This window comes from Stegodyphus dumicola, chromosome 2 (genome assembly GCF_044657685.1).
Source record: "Stegodyphus dumicola isolate Sdum_Otavi_A_Nest chromosome 2, ASM4465768v1".
Taxonomy (NCBI): Eukaryota; Metazoa; Arthropoda; class Arachnida; order Araneae; family Eresidae; genus Stegodyphus; species Stegodyphus dumicola.
The window spans coordinates 60529129-60547191 of NC_140769.1; the positions used below are offsets into that span (position 1 = coordinate 60529129).

Genomic DNA, 18063 nt, shown 5'->3' on the forward strand with positions numbered 1-18063 from the left:
AGGGGTGTATTCTTGCTTGCATTCCCAACAACTCACAAAGGATGCTTTAGCTCGGGAAAAAAAAAGAATATTAAATGGGTTATTTGTTATGCAAAACAAAACTTTATTGCATATGGCATTACATTCAGCAGTATTACCAGAGTTCAACACATATATTAAATTATTTGAAACAAAAAAAATCAATGCTTCATTTAATACATTCCAGTATTTATAAATTGATGGCAAAATTTTTCTCTTTTTTTTATGAAGCCAGAAAATATAGAGTGCACATCTTATGATGATTTATTAATGGTTGCTGTCACAAATCCAGAATTCCATCTACCTAGCAAAGTAATATTTACTGGTGCAGAAGCTTCCACTCTCCTGAAGAAATTATCAAAAAATCATCCAATATCAAAAGAATTCCAAATTTCTCTGATGAAAGCTTATACTAATACAGCACAGCATATGAAACAGAAATTACCCCTTAAAAATTCATATCTAATTAGTTTTACAGCATTAGATCCAGAGCTAAGAGGTAAAACCAGTACAATATTAGTTTTTGAAAAATTATCATCTTTTATGTCCCATATTTTTAGTGATAATGAAAAGTCAAAAGTAGAAGCTGAAATAAGGTTATATCAGAGTGATATTGATATCACCAAAGAAATGCTCTACACATCTGATGAAAGTGGAAATCAAGTCAAGTGTACAATTGATAAATATTGGTCTAAAGTTTTTAATTTAAAAGATGATTTCACAAATGATTATAAGTATCCTACATTGGCTAAATTGGTCAAAGCCTGCCTTAGCTGCTTCCATGGCCCATTAGTGGAAAGTGCATTCAACTTAATGGATACACTTGTCACTGACTATAGAACCTCTCTTAAGATTGATTCCCTAGATGCAGTGCAGACTATTAAATATGATTTAATGGCTTCTAAAGAAACCTCATGTGAAAAATATGTCTTAAAAAATCCAATGACTGATCCAATTCACAAAGATCTCTTACTGAATATGAACAGAAGTTGGAAAACACATCAAGAGGACTTAAAAACATGTATTTCAGATGAGTCACCTATAAAAGTCTCTGAAAAACCTTCTACATTAGCAGAAAAGCAAACTGCTTCTACCTCTGCATGTGCAGTTCTTGAGGAAATTTCTTCAACTGTAAATGAGGAAAATAAAAGTCAACCTTCCTGCAATTATGAAGTTCACCACAAAAGAAAGACAAGCCCACAAACATCAGAAAATAAAAAAAAGCAGCAGAAATTAGATAAATTTTTTTTAAAGAATTAATTCAGGTAATTTAAAATATTTACATAAAATGTAGTTTATATGTTTGAAAATTTATAGTTATTAATTTTGCAAAAAAGTAATTCATTGAACTTTTATAATTAAGTCATTCAATACTTCATAATTGTAATTTTTCATTTCTCCCCCCCCCTTCTCGAAACTCTAAAATGTCGGTAGTAAGTCCGTAAAAGTTTCAGGGGATTTTTTGGGGTCCCACAAACATCTCTGATTACAGTTAATGTAACATTTTTTGTGTTTCATAAAAATTAATGTTTTTGAAGCCTGTAACTTATATAAAATAAAAATTCAAAAATATTTACTGTTTATGTGTATTTGTTAAGGTGATATAAAATGTTATTAAATTTTGATATTTGAATTTTAATGTATAATAATTTTTGAACTGAGAAGTTGAGTGTTGTTTGAAAATTTTATGTATGAAAAGGACACAGAATTTTTTGGAATGTCGTATACAATTCTGAGTATTTGTGTATTAGCACAACCACCCTGACTAAGTTTAGTGATTTTTTACTTAGAAAACTAGGGTAAAAATAAATAATTTATGATTTCAAAAAATTATATGCTGTATATCTATTTTATGGATTAATTAGGTATTTATCCAAAAAAAAAAATCGAGCATTATACTAACTGAATTGACGTTTTGTATCTTTTGCTGCGGTGGAAATTTGATGCAGAACTTTGTAAGAATAGATTGAAAGCATGTTATTCTGGTTAGTGAGTTTGTGCAAAACACTATTCCTGCAGAAATTTTATCAAAAGTTTCTTCTAATACAGCTAAATTATGTAAGTTCATATTTTAAAATTTAATGTAAGTCAAAAAATAAGATGATATATCTATAAAAACTGTGGGAAAGAATACAGTTTTAAAAAAGTGCATACGGAAATGTTTGTTAAATCTGAAGGACTGTTATGTGCATGGTTGCCAGTCTGGCACATTCTGAAAAATTGGCAACTTATATTAATGTAGTTGCACTAATATGTGCTGAATTCTGTTGCTATTGTAAACATGATTAAATTATTATGAAGTATGTTACCATGTGATGATGTACTATCTGTGTGCTCATCAGCCTTGAATAATTAATGAATGCCCATTAATTGATGCAGTTATTTCCTTTTAACAGACCTGAGCAGTATGATATTTATTTGTTTTTATTATTCTTTTCTTATAAATTGAGAAGCATAGTGATCGCTTCTCCTTGCCATTTAATGGCAAGGAGATCGCAATTTTTTTTTCAATACCTTCAGGTCTGAAGAACTTCTATCTTCACACATATGTAATTTCACTGTCCCAAATGGCATGCTGGTTAACCCTTGGCAGGTAAGAAAAGGAGTTTTGTTTATGTAACTAAGAGGATGAAGATTGGCACAAATAATTTCACTCAGAAGGAAGGCAGGGTTTTGTCGCTAAGCATAATTTACTGTGAACCTTAAATAATTGGGGTTGGTTTTGAAATGTTATGTAATTATTTCCTTTCTTTAGAACTTAACTATTCCATTTATTAATGTGAATATAAATAGTTCCTTATTCCTGTAGATGAAGTTAAAATATTTTAGAAAAATAATACTGTTTTTAAGAGCTGAAATATTTAATGAGTTATATATTTTGCTGCATAATATATACCTAATATCAGAATTTAATTCTGAAGTTCTAAGAAAAGAGATGATGAAAAAAGTCCTTTATAATGGGTGACTAGGCTTCTCATAAGTACATATCCTTCGAAGTTGCTTCTGAACTGCAACGTCCACTTTTTCATCTGATTTAGAGCTCTTTCAATCTCCACTATGACTTCACTTTACCCTTTCAATATTTTCTGATTGTTGCTGTAAAAATAAAGTATTTTCTTATAACAAACAAAATAGGTTTTTTTAACTCCTATTTTCATTTTGATGCATTTATTCTCACAAGACAAATGACAAATAAGAATAATAAAACAATACCTGCCTTAGACAAGAAGTCTGCCCAATAGCCTTGTGGGGGAGGAGGAGGGGAAAAAAAAAGGACCCAGATTTTGTTTGTATTTTTGAAACACATGCTCTTACTTCTGATTAAAAAGAAAAGAAAAATGGGTTAAAAATAAATAAAATAAAATAATTAATTCATGTATCAAAAATCAAGAAATGAACAAATACATTGCAATAAATGCAGTGGGCAAGGAATGTCAACTGTTATTGACATATATACATTCTGCATGGAAACATGCATATGTAGCATCTGTCTTTTAAGCTAGGACTTCTTTCACTGTTTTCTCCCCACCTTCAAATGTGAGTTCATGCTTGCAATATATTTCACTAGCCATCTAAAAAGATCTAAAAAGAGTTAAAATGGCTATATGTCATACCCATAGGCTGAACTCAGTTTATGGAGAAGTCATGCATGTTTACAGTTGTAGTATATTTGAAGAGAGGGTTCATTTAAAATCCCTCTATCAGAGAGTGTACTTTTGGATGTTAAGGAAATTGATGCCTTTTATATTTCCCATTCCTCTCAGGATATTGAACAAAACTGGAATATGGAACTGAGAAACATTTTAGAGTCACAGGTGATGCTCAAAGCCAATAGCCAATGACAGTTCTTCTTTTCCCCCATTTTCTTTCTTTTCTGTCTTTCTCTCTCTCTTTCCATCCCCTCAACGTGAGTTCATGCTTACAGTGTATTTGTGGTTTATCTGTAAAGGTTTAAAATAGCTATTTGTCATACAGTAGGCTGAATTCAAATTATGGAGAAGTCATAGATGCTTGTGATTGTGGTATCTTTGAAGAGAGGTAGCATTTAAAATCCCTCTGTCAGAGAGTTCATTTATCAGACAGATGTTAAAGAAAGTGAGATATTCGGCCTATTGTAATTCTACTTTTCCTTAGGCTACTGATGAAAATTGGAATGGAACTGAAAAACATTTCAGAGTCACCAATAATGCTTAAAGCCAATAGCCAGTGACAGGTAAATTTACTGACCCATGCTCAGCTATTCATGAGGCTGTCCATAGTTTGGGCAAAGGATTAGCTGCAACAGTAACAGCAGCAGAATTTCACTGCTTATTTGTTTATTTAAAAATTATGAATTTCGGAGTCGGTCAGTTTTTATCAGCTCTTTAAGTTATGAAGATCTTACCATTATATGCAGCAAAACAAGTAATACTGTAGAATGCTAAATTGCTGACTAGGACTACATCCTCCAGTTATATGAAAAATCCATATCAGTTTGTCTTATTTTTTTTCTGTAGCAATATATATTTACAGATGGCTGTATTTCTCTGAAACTAAGTTTTTTTTTTAAATTTTTTTTATTTCAGTGAACAGTTAAAAATTGATTTCTGTGAAACAAAATACAAAGCATACTTTTTAAATAAAGTTGATAAGTGAACTATTTTTTATTTGCCTCCATCTAAAGCCTAATAGAAATTGATTGAATGCAATGAATATGTACAATATCACTATGTTTGTTTAGTCTTTTCTTGATTTTTATATGATAACTAATGTAGTAAACAAAGCAATTGACCTTTATACAGTATGTAACTCCTTTTCTATGAAAACATTAGTCAGAATTAATTTAACAGCATCTTGAAAAGTATGTGCTCTACAAGTTAAACTTTTTGTACTATTTAGATCAATGACAAATTTGAAAACAATTTACATAAATCAATAGAAGTTTAATTAATTTTACTTTGAAAAAAGAACTTGTAATTTGAATAATAATAGTCCAAACATTTGGTTTTTTAGAATTTGCTATATTAGTTAATAATAATAAAGGTCTTCTATTATAATCCTTACAACTTTACGTCGTTTTATTTGGTTTATTTAATTATGGCAAAGCACACAAGGCTATCTGCCTAAGGGAAGGGATGCCTTCGTGGAGGACTTTCTAAGGGAAACTGGCTCGTATACATGTTACACATGGGGAAAACCACGAAAATGCCCATATAGCCAGCCCGTTCGCGGGATTCGAACCTCGGACCGAACTACCAGTGTTTAGCGATTTTACCGCTCGGCCGCTGGTGGGCCGTTTTATTTGGAATGAAAGAATGTCACTGTTACATCTGCTGTGCTGTTTATTTTCTGTGTGTCAAATTTTTGTCATTAGCTAATATTTTAGTCTCTACAATTCATGTAACTAAATTTATTTTTTCTTTTCATGTATGTTTTTTGTTATCTTCTATGCATTAATTTCATGTTTTTATAATGGTATATCATATTGCATTAACGAAAGTGTTGGTCTAACATGAGGCAAAATTTTAGATTAATTTATCAAAATGCTTGTATCTTATACTGAATAGTTCTGTAAATATGAAAATGATATAACTGTAATGATATGTAACTATGAAAATGATGTAATTGTAATGAAACTACAATTATTTGTAGACATAAATAATTTTTTTCCTCCACAGACTGAGAGACTTCAGGCTTTGCTACACGACAGAGAAATTTATAAAATAAACTTTACAAACTTTGATCCTCTTCCATTACCATTAGATCCTACAGTTAAAGTGAAAGGAATTATACCTGAGAAAACTACTCTTTTTAAAAGTGCTCTCATGCCAACTCGCTTAACATTTTTGACTGTTGATGACAAAGAATATGTGACTATTTTTAAATTGGGTGATGATTTGAGACAAGATCAACTAATTTTACAAACAATATCACTGATGGATAAGGTATATTGTCACAGAGTGTTTTTTTTTATTTATTTATTACGCATGCATGTTGTTTTAATCTATTCCTTTTTTAAATGACCACAAAATATAATTGAATATACAAAAGAAAGTAAAAGTGTTAAAAGTAATGATATAGATTTGAAAAGTAGTAAGAAAATTACTTAAAAAATAATAATAATTTTAAATAATATTATATCCTATTGCATCTAAATTTCTGTGCTATTGTTGATTATTGCATTTAAATTCTGTTGACAATCTTTTTTCCTTATTACTTTTGTCATTATCCTTTACTTATTATAATTCAATTCATTTGCTAAGTAAATAGTTTATATTTTTGGTTACTTTAAGTAAGAAATTACTCAGTTTTATTTGAAAATTTTTTATATTTTATTAATATTAATATTTTTATAGAAATGTATTAATATTATTATTATACTACATATAATGTATAGAGTGATTTAAAATTCACTATACAAATTTTAAAGATAGGTCTGTCATGCACGAGAAATCCATTTTCATTTAGAAATTTATAGCACGCTGTTTGCCAGTATTTTAGCTGGTGTTCACCATCAGCTTGTATATCCTCCATTGATTTTAAAGTTAAGTTTCATAAAATATTTTTAGTTATCAGATATGTATGAACATCAAATAAAAATAAATAAATGCTGTATGATCCAGAAAAAATTCTTATTTCAAAGAATTTTTAATTATCTAAATGTAGCTTTCAGGGAAGTGTATAATACTATTGATAGGTGGGTCTTTTTAGAAGAGGTTTGTTGTGCATGTTTAGTTAAAAGTCTACCAAGTGGCACTTTTGTATTTTCTACTACAGTAGACCAGGAATTCATTTGTCTTGAGATTATGTGGATTTTAGAATTTGCAGATTTAAGACCATAAGATTTTAAAACTGATCAGATTTGGACTACAAAAGTGGAATAAAAATTAAAGAAACCAAAGGGTAGCTTTAAAAAAAAGTAAGAGCTATATAAAACCTATTCTTTAAATATTTTAGACATTTGTTTTAAAACTTGAGAATGATTTTATTTGAGTTTTTTCCCATAGATTATATGCTAGCAATTCTTTAATTTTACTCTCTATCAGATTGTACCCGGAAAATTTTCTACTGCAGCAGCAGTAGTGAGAATTTTGAGATAATATATATTTGACCTCCTAGCTGTTATAGCCAAAGGAATATGTTGCATAATGTTATGGTCTAGCTGGAACAAAGTACAGCACTTATATATATCTGATATTGACACCACATTTACTTAGTACAGCCTATTAAATTATAAATTATACAAATTTTTTGCCACACTTCATTTAAACTTGTTTCCTAGAATTTCATTAAGATATATTTCTCATTCAATCAATTCAGTTCTTGCTTCGTAACAAGGCAAAAATGCGTAAAAACTCAAAACAGTTTCATAAAAAAATAGAAAATATAGAAAAACCTAAAACACAAAACACTGTGACAAATAGTTAAAAAAATAAAGTTTCTTCTCAAAAACAAGCAGTCCTGCCAAATGGAAGGAAGACAAAGTTTTTGGTATGCAAAATTGAAGTTAACTTTCATTTCTACTGGGCAAAAAGACACTGAAGCAACAAGTGATATAATTTGCTAGTCTACTAAGAGTTTCAAATGTAAACAAATGGTGGCTTTGTTAGGCCTAGCGTAATGTAAACTTTAAATTTATTGATAATTCTACAATTATTGCTAGCAGATTAACTAAAGGCATAAAAACCTTAATGGGACATAAGAACAATATAATACCATCACTTTTAAAGCAAAAAATGCACAATTTATCAACACATACAAATAAAAAAAGAGCTTACCGATCTGGCTAAGAGAGTAGGTATATATATATATATATATATAAGCGTATATATACTCTTAATATATGTTTGGTGTCACCATTTGCAACAAAAAAGAGAGCTGCACAACTAGATGTTATAGCAGTTCCATATGCAAAATTTCAACATTCTACGGCTAATCATTTCTGAGTTATGGGAGATACATATATATGTATATATGTACAGACGTTGCCCCCCCCCCTCCCGAAAAAAAAAAAAAACTTTCTAAATCCATTTAACTATCCGTTTTGGAAAACATAGTCCTTTATTCTGTCTGTATATACAGATGTCAGGCACAAAAATCATCTAAATAGATTCGAGAGCAGACAAAATGAATACTTTCCTTGAATTATGATACCCAAATTTTTCCATAATTACGATACTTTCTTTATTTTGTAAGAGGAAGTGAAAAACATGATCAACATTTTTCTGAGACTTTAAATTGAGAATTTATGTTTTCTTTTTGATGTATATCAAACTAAAACAGGTCAATAAATCTAGAATTATGGTCACCTGAATATAAGTCATCCTATATTTCATGCAAAGCAGTAATCATGTAATTTTTTTAACTGAAGTGATTACCTTTTTTCATAAATTACCATGCAGTATGTTTAACTTTTTAAATTATGTGCTGAAAAAATCAACAAAGTAGGAGATTGTATTATATGTAAGTTTTTACTTAGAAACCATAATTTATTTTAAAGTTATGTTTTAATATATTTTTATATTTGCTATATAATTTTTCTAAATTTTTCTTTTATTTATAAAGTTGTTAAGGAAAGAAAACCTCGACTTGAAGCTTACACCATACAGTGTGCTTGCATGCAGCAGTAAACATGGTAAACTTCTTAATGATTAATTAAAGTATTAAAATTGCCTAGCATTATACAAAAGTCAGAATTGTTCGATGATAATCATTAATTCAAACTGTTTTTTTTAATAGCTTCAGACCCATTTTTTTAGAATGTAATTACATTTTGTGAAATACAGTTTTTAAGCTGAATACAATATTTTAGTTCATTAAACTGTTTTTATTCAGAGGAATTGTCATAAACATGAAAAAGTTCTATGGAAAAAAAAATACTAGTTTAAAATAGTTATAACTGTTTGTGATGATATAATGCAAGTTTATGTTTTATATCTTTTGATTTCCCCTCCCCCCTCCTAATGCAAGAGATATAGGGTGCTCCATGCAGAACACAATTCATCTTTTAGAGGTGTGTGTGCTTAGGAAAATTGTGACACATGATGGATGTAAATAAAAAATATAAATAAATATGTTCATGAACTGCTATTGAGTTCTAGTAGTGGCTTTCACTATATTCATTATAAGCCTGCATTATTTTCATAGTGTTTGTCTGAACCTTTTCCAATATTTGTCTATTTATACCATCTTCTGTAATGTTGTCTTTTAACTGAGTAGGATTTATAATTTATTGTAAGATTTTTCTTTATATGATTGCAAACATGTTTTTCATCTTATGAAAGCTGTAATTGTATTAGTATAATATAATGATTCATTAGATTGCAACCAAAATTATTAATATTATAGAAGTATAATGAATTAGATTAAAAGACTTTCTGCATTGTTAGTTGCTGAAAAATGCAGACAGTTCTTTTCTGTGAAACCAACTATCACAAAAAGTACAGCTGTATTGCAAAAGGATATGATGTACAAAAGGACTTTCTAAATTCTAAATCTGTCTTGGGGTATGTGCATTAGCTTTATACTTGCAGTATATGGGGAAAATTAGTTGCATGAAATGATCAGGACATCTATAAGTTGATTTTATTAAGAAATAGCACATTCTTGCAGGTATCTTATAGAATGGTACTTAAACCAGTTTATAAGCATATTTAAATGACAGTTAATTTGTAAAATTTAGTTAAAATGACCAAGCTTGTATGATGAATGAGATATTAGATAAGGAAAGGAAGGAACTGAGAAATTTTGTCCTGATTTAAAATGGAAAGTTACAATTTCATTTAATCAGGTGATTTCTCTTGTTTGCATGAATTATTGTATCAAGAAGGTAAAATGAAATATCTAAATGGTTTATATGGTATGATTATTATGTAAATGATTTATGTGGTATGATTATTACATAAATGATTTATGTGATATGATTATTATGTAAATGATTTATGTGGTATGATTATTATGTAAATGATTTATGTGGTATGATTATTATGTAATGTTGTATGATATATTATGTGATTTAAAATTTTAAAATTTTGAATGGCTTCTGAACTAACTTCATTAAATTATGTATGATGTTTAAACTTATTAATATATTTAATCTGATCTACAAAGAAAATTTAAAAAATGATTTATAATGTTAAATAAATACATATATTATAAATTTTATTGTGATGAGGTTAAAATTTTCATGTGACAAATTTTCAGCCTTTATTATTTTTTAAATATTTTTAACTGTTTTCAGGATTTGTTCAGTATATTGAATCTGTATCAGTAAATTCAATTTTGGATGAACACAAGGATCTTCAGAGTTATCTTCGTGTTCATGCTCCTTCAGAAAATGGTCCATATGGCATTTCCCATGAAGTTATGGATAATTATGTTAAATCATGTGGTATGTGATCTTAAAAGTTTTATGTTATTTCAGACTTTGATATATTTTTGTCACATGTATATTTTTGTAATTTTTCCTTTGATTTTTAATAAAAATGCAATATGATTTTATAGTAGTAAAAGCACATTTGTAACCTAAATATATGTTTTATAATATTTCAGCTGGATATTGTGTTATTACGTATCTTCTTGGGGTGGGTGATAGACATTTAGACAACCTGCTCTTAACAATGAGTGGTGAGTAAATTCATTCATTTTTATTAATTATTAAGAAACTTAATTAGTTTCAACAAAAAATTGGCTTCAAGAAAAGAATTAAAAATTATTAAATAATATGAAAATTCAAAGAAGTATTACAAAGCAGTTTTAAAATTCCTAACAATATTATTTGAGGCTATGTTTTTTTTGGGGGGGGGGGTTAATGTTGAATTTTTTTTTGCTCTGGGGTGGAGGGTTGCAAGATCAGAGTAAAAGTAGAAGGCTTACAGGACAAATGGATAAGGCCATCAAACTCTGAAACTTGACTTGGGTTTAAATCCTAATGAACAGGCTGACTGCAGGAGTATTTTCATTGCTGATCTCATGTATTATATTACACAGCGTTTCTTAAACTGGAGGTCGCTGGGGGTCGCTAAAAATTTAGCAGTTTTGATATTTCTTTAACTTATTATAATAATTTTACAATTACCAAATATTTTTACTCAATGTATCTGAAAAAAGATAAAGATCATACAATACAGTCAAAGAAAAAAGGAACACATTTCGATGCATTCTTTTTATAATTGAAATGTTCAATTTACTTGCTTTGCATGTGACACTGTTGTCTATTACTTATTTAAAATTTTCACATTGTTCTATGTCTTAAAATTAGAAATTAAAGTTAATAACCTAAAACTGCAATAGTATATTACAGTACAAGTGAAAAATTGACAGTTTCACACACACGTGTGTCGGATTTGCGCAATGCTTATGGGGTTCCACAAAATTTTTGTAAATATTATGGGGTCCTGGGAATCACGAAATATCTCAGTGATTAAAAGGGGTCATAACTGAAAAAAGTTTAAGAAGCTCTGATATAATGTGAAAAGGAGCTAGATTCCCTGAAATTGTTCTCCATGAGAGTATGCCTTGCATTGGACAAATAGCCATGTGTGCTTTGTTATAATTAGCTAAATAAACCAACAAACATACTGAAGGAAATATATGATGTGAGTAAAAGGTTTCAAGATTTGTGTTTCTTTTAAATAACTTGTATGTATCTTTTTGGTTTACATGTAAAATATTAAAATCATTTAATGTTCTAATAAAAGTGTAGGTGATGTTAAATTTGAAGCATAATCGATTAGTATTATGATGAATTATTAGTTTTAAGAACACAGTTCTAAGTTTTCATAATGCAGGGTTCCCAGTCACTTGGAAAAGTCTAGAAAGAGAAATGAAAAATCATCATGAAAAACATAACATTTATTTCAATATAGTGGGAGGAAATTTGAACTTTTTCTAAAATGTTAGGAAAATTAAAACAAAGTATAGATCATTCCTCTTTTTATGTTTTAGATGGTACATTAAAAAAAAAAGTACGTAAAAGAAAACAGATGAAAAGTTACTGTAATAGATAGATTTTCTTCATTTTATATCTGTGGTAATTTTATCAGCTCATAATTTTCTTGTAGACAGTATTTTATACATTATATATCTGAGTAATCTGAGTGAAAAATCCTGCCATCAGGCAGTGCTTTTGGATAGTATCTCATATTTGTAGTATATTGAGAAGGCCAGAACACTTTTACAACCAAAAGCTAAACAGCGTTATTCATTCATTTGCTAATTAAAGTGTTATACAAGTAAGTATACATAAAATTTTAAAAGATATATAAATACAGATAAAATGTAATTTTGAGATCTATGTAGAATTAAGATCTATGTAGAGATCTATGTAGAATCATTTATCACAACTTAAAAATATGAAACTTGCTAAACAGAAATAGTGTGTCAAATTCTGGATAAGTATGCTAATGTAAAATTATAAAATAGTGTTTTTTAATGATGAAGGTGTACTTGATAAATATTTTCATCTCTTATAGGTAAACTTTTTCATATTGATTTTGGGTATATTCTTGGAAGAGATCCTAAACCTTTACCTCCTCCAATGAAATTAAGTAAAGAAATGGTTGAGGCCATGGGAGGTATACATTCTGAACACTATCAAGAATTCCGTAAACTCTGTTATACCTCATTTCTGCATCTGCGGAGGTAGGTTTCTTTCTTTCTTTCTTTCTTTCTTTTTTTTTTTTTTTTTTTTAACTATTTTTTAAGATTTAAGTTTTTCTTGTTTATATTGCATAGTTAAATTAATGAAATAATTCTTTGATAATCATCTATTTTTAATTAAAACTGCTAATGAGCTTAGAAGTTTTATTTGTGCAATTCCTAAACTTGTATTTCAATTTACAGTGTTTTATAAAAATAAGGTGAGAAATTTTATGAAAATAATTTTAACGTTTAGAAGAAAGCATTCTATAAATTAAAATAAATAAATAAATAAATAAATCAGATCCCATTAGGTAAAAATTAAAAGAATTAAAAGAATCATTAAATTATTATTATTATTAAAAAGAATTAAAGAATTAAAAGAATCATTAGATCCCATTAGGTAAAAATTAAAAGAATGTAAAGAAAGGAATTAAGTAAAATATTTATTATTCTCCAATAAGTTAAATACAAAATGTTCTGTACTTTTATTGATAAAATTCACAGAAATATTGAATAATTAATGTTTTTATAAAGCTAGCCACAGATTTGGTTTTCTTTTCTTCTTTTTCTTTTTTCCCCCTTCTGTTTTACACAATGACAAATTTATTACTTACATTATTTTGGGTAGCAGTTAAGAAAATAAAACCTGCTTCTGCTTTTTTTTTTTCAATATAAAAAAAAGTATAGATTAATATCAGATGTGCACTTTTAATTTTAAACTACTAAATTCTAACTAAAATGACATAAGTATTTTCTTGGTACATTCACATGGGTGTATTTTCATATCATATTCATTCACAACACCATATTGGTATTATAAAATGCAAAATTTTTAATTATATATGATATGTAAAATTTTAGATATATTTGTATTTAGTTATATTTGCTTTTGAAATGTATCCTGATGCAAAATTGTAAACTTGTAATTGAATGCAAATGAATTTTCTGAATTAAATATCATGACACATAATAAAATTAAATACATCTTTACTGTCATTTATTAAAACTTTCAGTAATAATAATGTTTTTGACTTGCATGTATTCATGGTGGTATATTTACAATATTGTACATTTAGATCTGTAAAGTTAATATTTGGTGGCACAAGTGGTTAATGAACTATTAGTTTTGGGATGTTTTTAAAATGCTTTCATAATGGGATTTCAAAAACATTTTATGGCTTTTCTTATTTTTTGCCATTGTAAGGCAGTTGATTCTTTTTTTTTTTTTTTTTTTTTTTAAATGATAATATGTTCAGCATTTTCCCAGGATTATATATTTTTCACATTAGTTATGAGAATCCAGAAAAGCACAATTCCAATTTTCTGTATTGCTTATTTTTTTGTCTTTGTTGACTATATATCATTCTTCAAATATTGTTTTGTGATAAAAGGTGCTTGATTTCTAAGGAGTAAATGGATGTGGTGATATTATATCAACACCTTATATGCAAAGAAATTTTTCTGTTTCAATATATAGAGTTTGTGCAAGCAAAAAATAAGTTCTTAGTTTTATAGTAAAAAGTTACTTTTAAAACCAATAAAAATTAATGGTAAATGTGTTGTAGAGTCATTAGGTTATTCTGAAGCAAGAGACACGAAAAATTTGCAATGCCCTTGCTGGGACTCAAACTTGGAGTGCTTGAATACGCACCGAGTGTGCTACCATTCATTACAAAGGCATGATGGAAGGAGAGAGAAAATACCTTAATAGTGTAATAGAACATTAAAATAAAAAGTGTTCATTTTCTAAAAAAGTAGACTAAATAAATGTGGTGATATCTCAACTGTCTCTTCATGTAAGGAGCTTTGTTTTTTAATTATTATATACTAAGTTCATGCTTAAACTTTGGTTATGTTTTATTACAATAAAAGGGGAAATTTTACAGTTTTTAGGCTGCATACAAAGATAAATTTTATGGTTACAATCTGTATTTATTTACATACCCCTTTAAAAAAAAGAAGGGGGGCCTTGCATTACAATAAATGTGGGTTTGGTCTGGGGGGGGAACTGTGGATTTTTCAAATCTTCAAATAGTGTATGGTTCTAATTAATATAAATATCTGAAGTCCTGTTTTAGTGAGACTACAGTTTTTAGATTTTTATTATTAATTTCTTTAAATGTATCATTCTTTACTGGAAGACCACTAGCCAAAAAATGGACAGCTAATTTAATAACTATAATGCATTATTATAAAAAGTAATTCTTTTCATAAGAATGCATTAATTAACAAAAACCAAATAAGAATTATATAGTGCAAAATGTGCTTTATATTGTATAACAGTGTAGGAGGCATTCACAAGTTGAATAAATTGAATAATATCTCTATATTCCTATTTTACTGTATTTTTAATAATTTTATGAAAATGCTTAATTAATTTGAGTGAGAGTCATTATGTGTTTAATATTTTTGAATTTCTTTATTCATATATATATGTAATATTAATATATATATATATATATATATATATATATAATATTAATGTAATATATAATATAATATATATATTATTATATTACATTTTTAGGCATGCAAACCTGATTCTGAATTTATTTTCTCTTATGGTGGATGCAAGTGTTCCAGACATTGCTCTAGAACCCGACAAAACAGTGAAAAAGGTAACTTCATAAGCTTACAGAAAATTCCTCAATGAATATTGTTCAATGAACCTGAATTCCCGAATGAACAATTCATAAGTTTACACAAAATTCCTCTATGAATATTGTAAAAAAGAATGCAAAGAAAGTAATTTATTTTTTCCTTGCTTCAGATTTTATATATGTTATTCAAAAAACTTAATAAAGGTATTATATATGATTTGATAATTAATGTTTATTATAGCTGAGGTGTTGGAAAACAAAATGAATTTTTTTTCATTTTCAGTTTTTATCTGGTAATATGTCTTTATGTAGCATAAAATAGCATGATATTTTAGTAATTAAGCTCATGCTTGTGTGCTTTTAATTAAAAATAAAATATTAGAATTATTAAGTTAAATTTATTTTATATTCTTATAAAATTTCAAAATAAAAATTTGTGACTTTTTTTTTAATATAGAAGTATACATTTTCACACACACTTGGAATTTGGCTAAAACAATAGGTCAAAGTAACATTAAATCACAAAAATCAGAAATGGTTCATTTCCATTTAAAAAAAAAAATCTTTTTTCAGTATTTAGAGATAAGTACATATTTTAGAATGTAAACAAGTGATCTTATTATACTGTATGTAAAAGTAGTATAATGTAAAAAAACTACCAAAACTAAATGCATCAAAGAATTCAATAAATTTACAACATATAATGAAATATAAAACCATCTGCAGTAAATTTTTTAAACTGTACGAAGAAATTTGTTATTGGAATTAAGCAAGGTTAGTATTACAGAAGAGATTAAATATTTATGATGTATTTCAAGTCCTTTTAAATTTCACATTCTTTAAAGCTTCTCGTCCTTTTCTTCAAAAATTCGTGTATTTAGTATTTATTGTATATTCTCAGGACTGTTTTTGTAAAAGTTTAAAAAGGATTATTGGAGTTGCATATTTGCTTCTATGTATAACTTAAATGAAAATACTAAAAAAAGGTTTAAAAGATAAATTTTGAGTGTACTTTTGCAAACCTAATTAAAAAAGAACATTAGGATTGGAAAAAAACCATTTCCTTTCCTTCCCTTTTTTATCTCAACAGACTAACTTACACATTATATGGGGGGAAAAAAAAAAGTTATGCAAAATGGCATAATTTCATTTAGTTTAAATAAATGTTATTCCTCTGTAATTCTTAAAATATTGTTTAGCCTGAATTAATATTGTATCCAGTTATAAATTCTATTATCAGTTAGAGATGAGAATAGATTAATGAGCTTTATGGATTAAAAAATAGATTGTACTTTTAAAAATCATTTAAGTCATTCATATCATGTTATCTTTTAGATGTAAGGTAAGTATTTTAAATTAAAAAATGCATCCTAATGTACTATATTTTTTACAGGTACAGGATAAATTTCGATTAGATCTACCCGATGAAGAAGCAGTTCATTTCATTCAAAATATTATCGATGAAAGTGTAACTGCAGTCATGCCTGTAGTTGTTGAGCAAATTCACAGGATAGCTCAAGTATGCAAAAACATTTTTCAGTGAAAATACAATTTAATGTAATAGTTTACTATAAATGTAAATAAAAATGCTGTTTTGTTGAAAGGATTCTTTTAGTGTTGAATCCAAATACAAACTCAGAATTATATTATTAGGCATGGTTTATACATTATCCATGCAAATATTAATGTATTATTTTATTCATAATATTGGTCACCAAATTTGTGTGGTTGCAGTTCTTTAATTATGAAAAGGTTTTAAGCATACTATATATCATTCTTATTTATTTTAGCTATAACTTTTCTCAATGAACACAGTATTTAAAATAAAAAAGGAATTACAATGGCATCTTGCAATTTTTAAAGCAAGCATTTTCATTCCATACTGTTAATAAAGCTTTTAAAATTGGGAAAAGATATTTTCCAATTTTAAAATTACAGAAAACCCCTAAAAAGAAATTAGTTATTGAATATTACCCAGTTCGTTAAACATCTATGCATAAAAGGACTAGTACTGTAGAAAATTAGTAAAACAGCGTGTTAACAGCTAATAGCAGTAGCCACTGGAAAGTTTAAGAAATGTTCTTATGCTTTATATTGAATATTATTCAATGGTGAACATTAAAATTGGATCATGTATGAAGCACTGTTCATAAATATATGAAAATGCCATTTAAGGAAAATATAATGTGTGAAAACTCTGAAGCATTTTTCATAAATATATGATCAGACCCTGTAAAGAAAATATGACATGTCAAATTCACATAAGGGTGAGCAAATGCGGTAGTTTTTAAAAGTGCAACTTAATTATATTATATATTTCTTACAATGTTCTAACTAAAATTTAAGTTGATAGCTTATCCTTTCAAAATAGGTTTTGTATATTTAAGTAAAATTAGTTACTTAAGATATACTTAATTAAATTCTGAGATTTTATCTAGGTAAAAGTTGTGTGCGTATTAACTAAGACTCTGCATCTTTTGAGACATCTGATTTCACTATGAAATTGACTAATGATAGACTGTCTGCCTCTGCAATTTGTACAAATGGTAGACAAAGATTGTGAAAGTGAATTGATGTTGCAGAGTAAATGTTCTGTAAAATATCCATACGTGTCATAAGTACAATGCAACAAAGAGGGTACCATAAAATAGCAGCTCAGACCGTCACAATCACTTGCATGTTCTGAAGTTAGGACATTGTAGTGAGAATAGTCCACTTTTCTTGGATATTTTTACCTATAAAGTACTTCCTGTGATGGGTGGGGGGAGAAATAATGCTTTGACAGACCAAATAATATTCTATCATTTGTTCTAGTGTGATATAC

At 27.7% G+C, this 18063-nt stretch overlaps 1 protein-coding gene across 1 annotated transcript in view; it reads left to right on the forward strand.

The window, feature by feature from the left end:
• The window catches only part of Pi3K59F (phosphatidylinositol 3-kinase 59F), a 122624-nt gene that overhangs the window by 97090 nt on the left and 7471 nt on the right, over window positions 1-18063 (forward strand). Inside the window, exons 15-21 of the mRNA XM_035357992.2 lie at window positions 5676-5942; window positions 8563-8632; window positions 10238-10387; window positions 10549-10623; window positions 12471-12639; window positions 15167-15257; window positions 16633-16758. Of these exons, the coding sequence (XP_035213883.2) occupies window positions 5676-5942; window positions 8563-8632; window positions 10238-10387; window positions 10549-10623; window positions 12471-12639; window positions 15167-15257; window positions 16633-16758 (948 nt within the window). The remainder of the gene's footprint in view (window positions 1-5675; window positions 5943-8562; window positions 8633-10237; window positions 10388-10548; window positions 10624-12470; window positions 12640-15166; window positions 15258-16632; window positions 16759-18063) is intronic.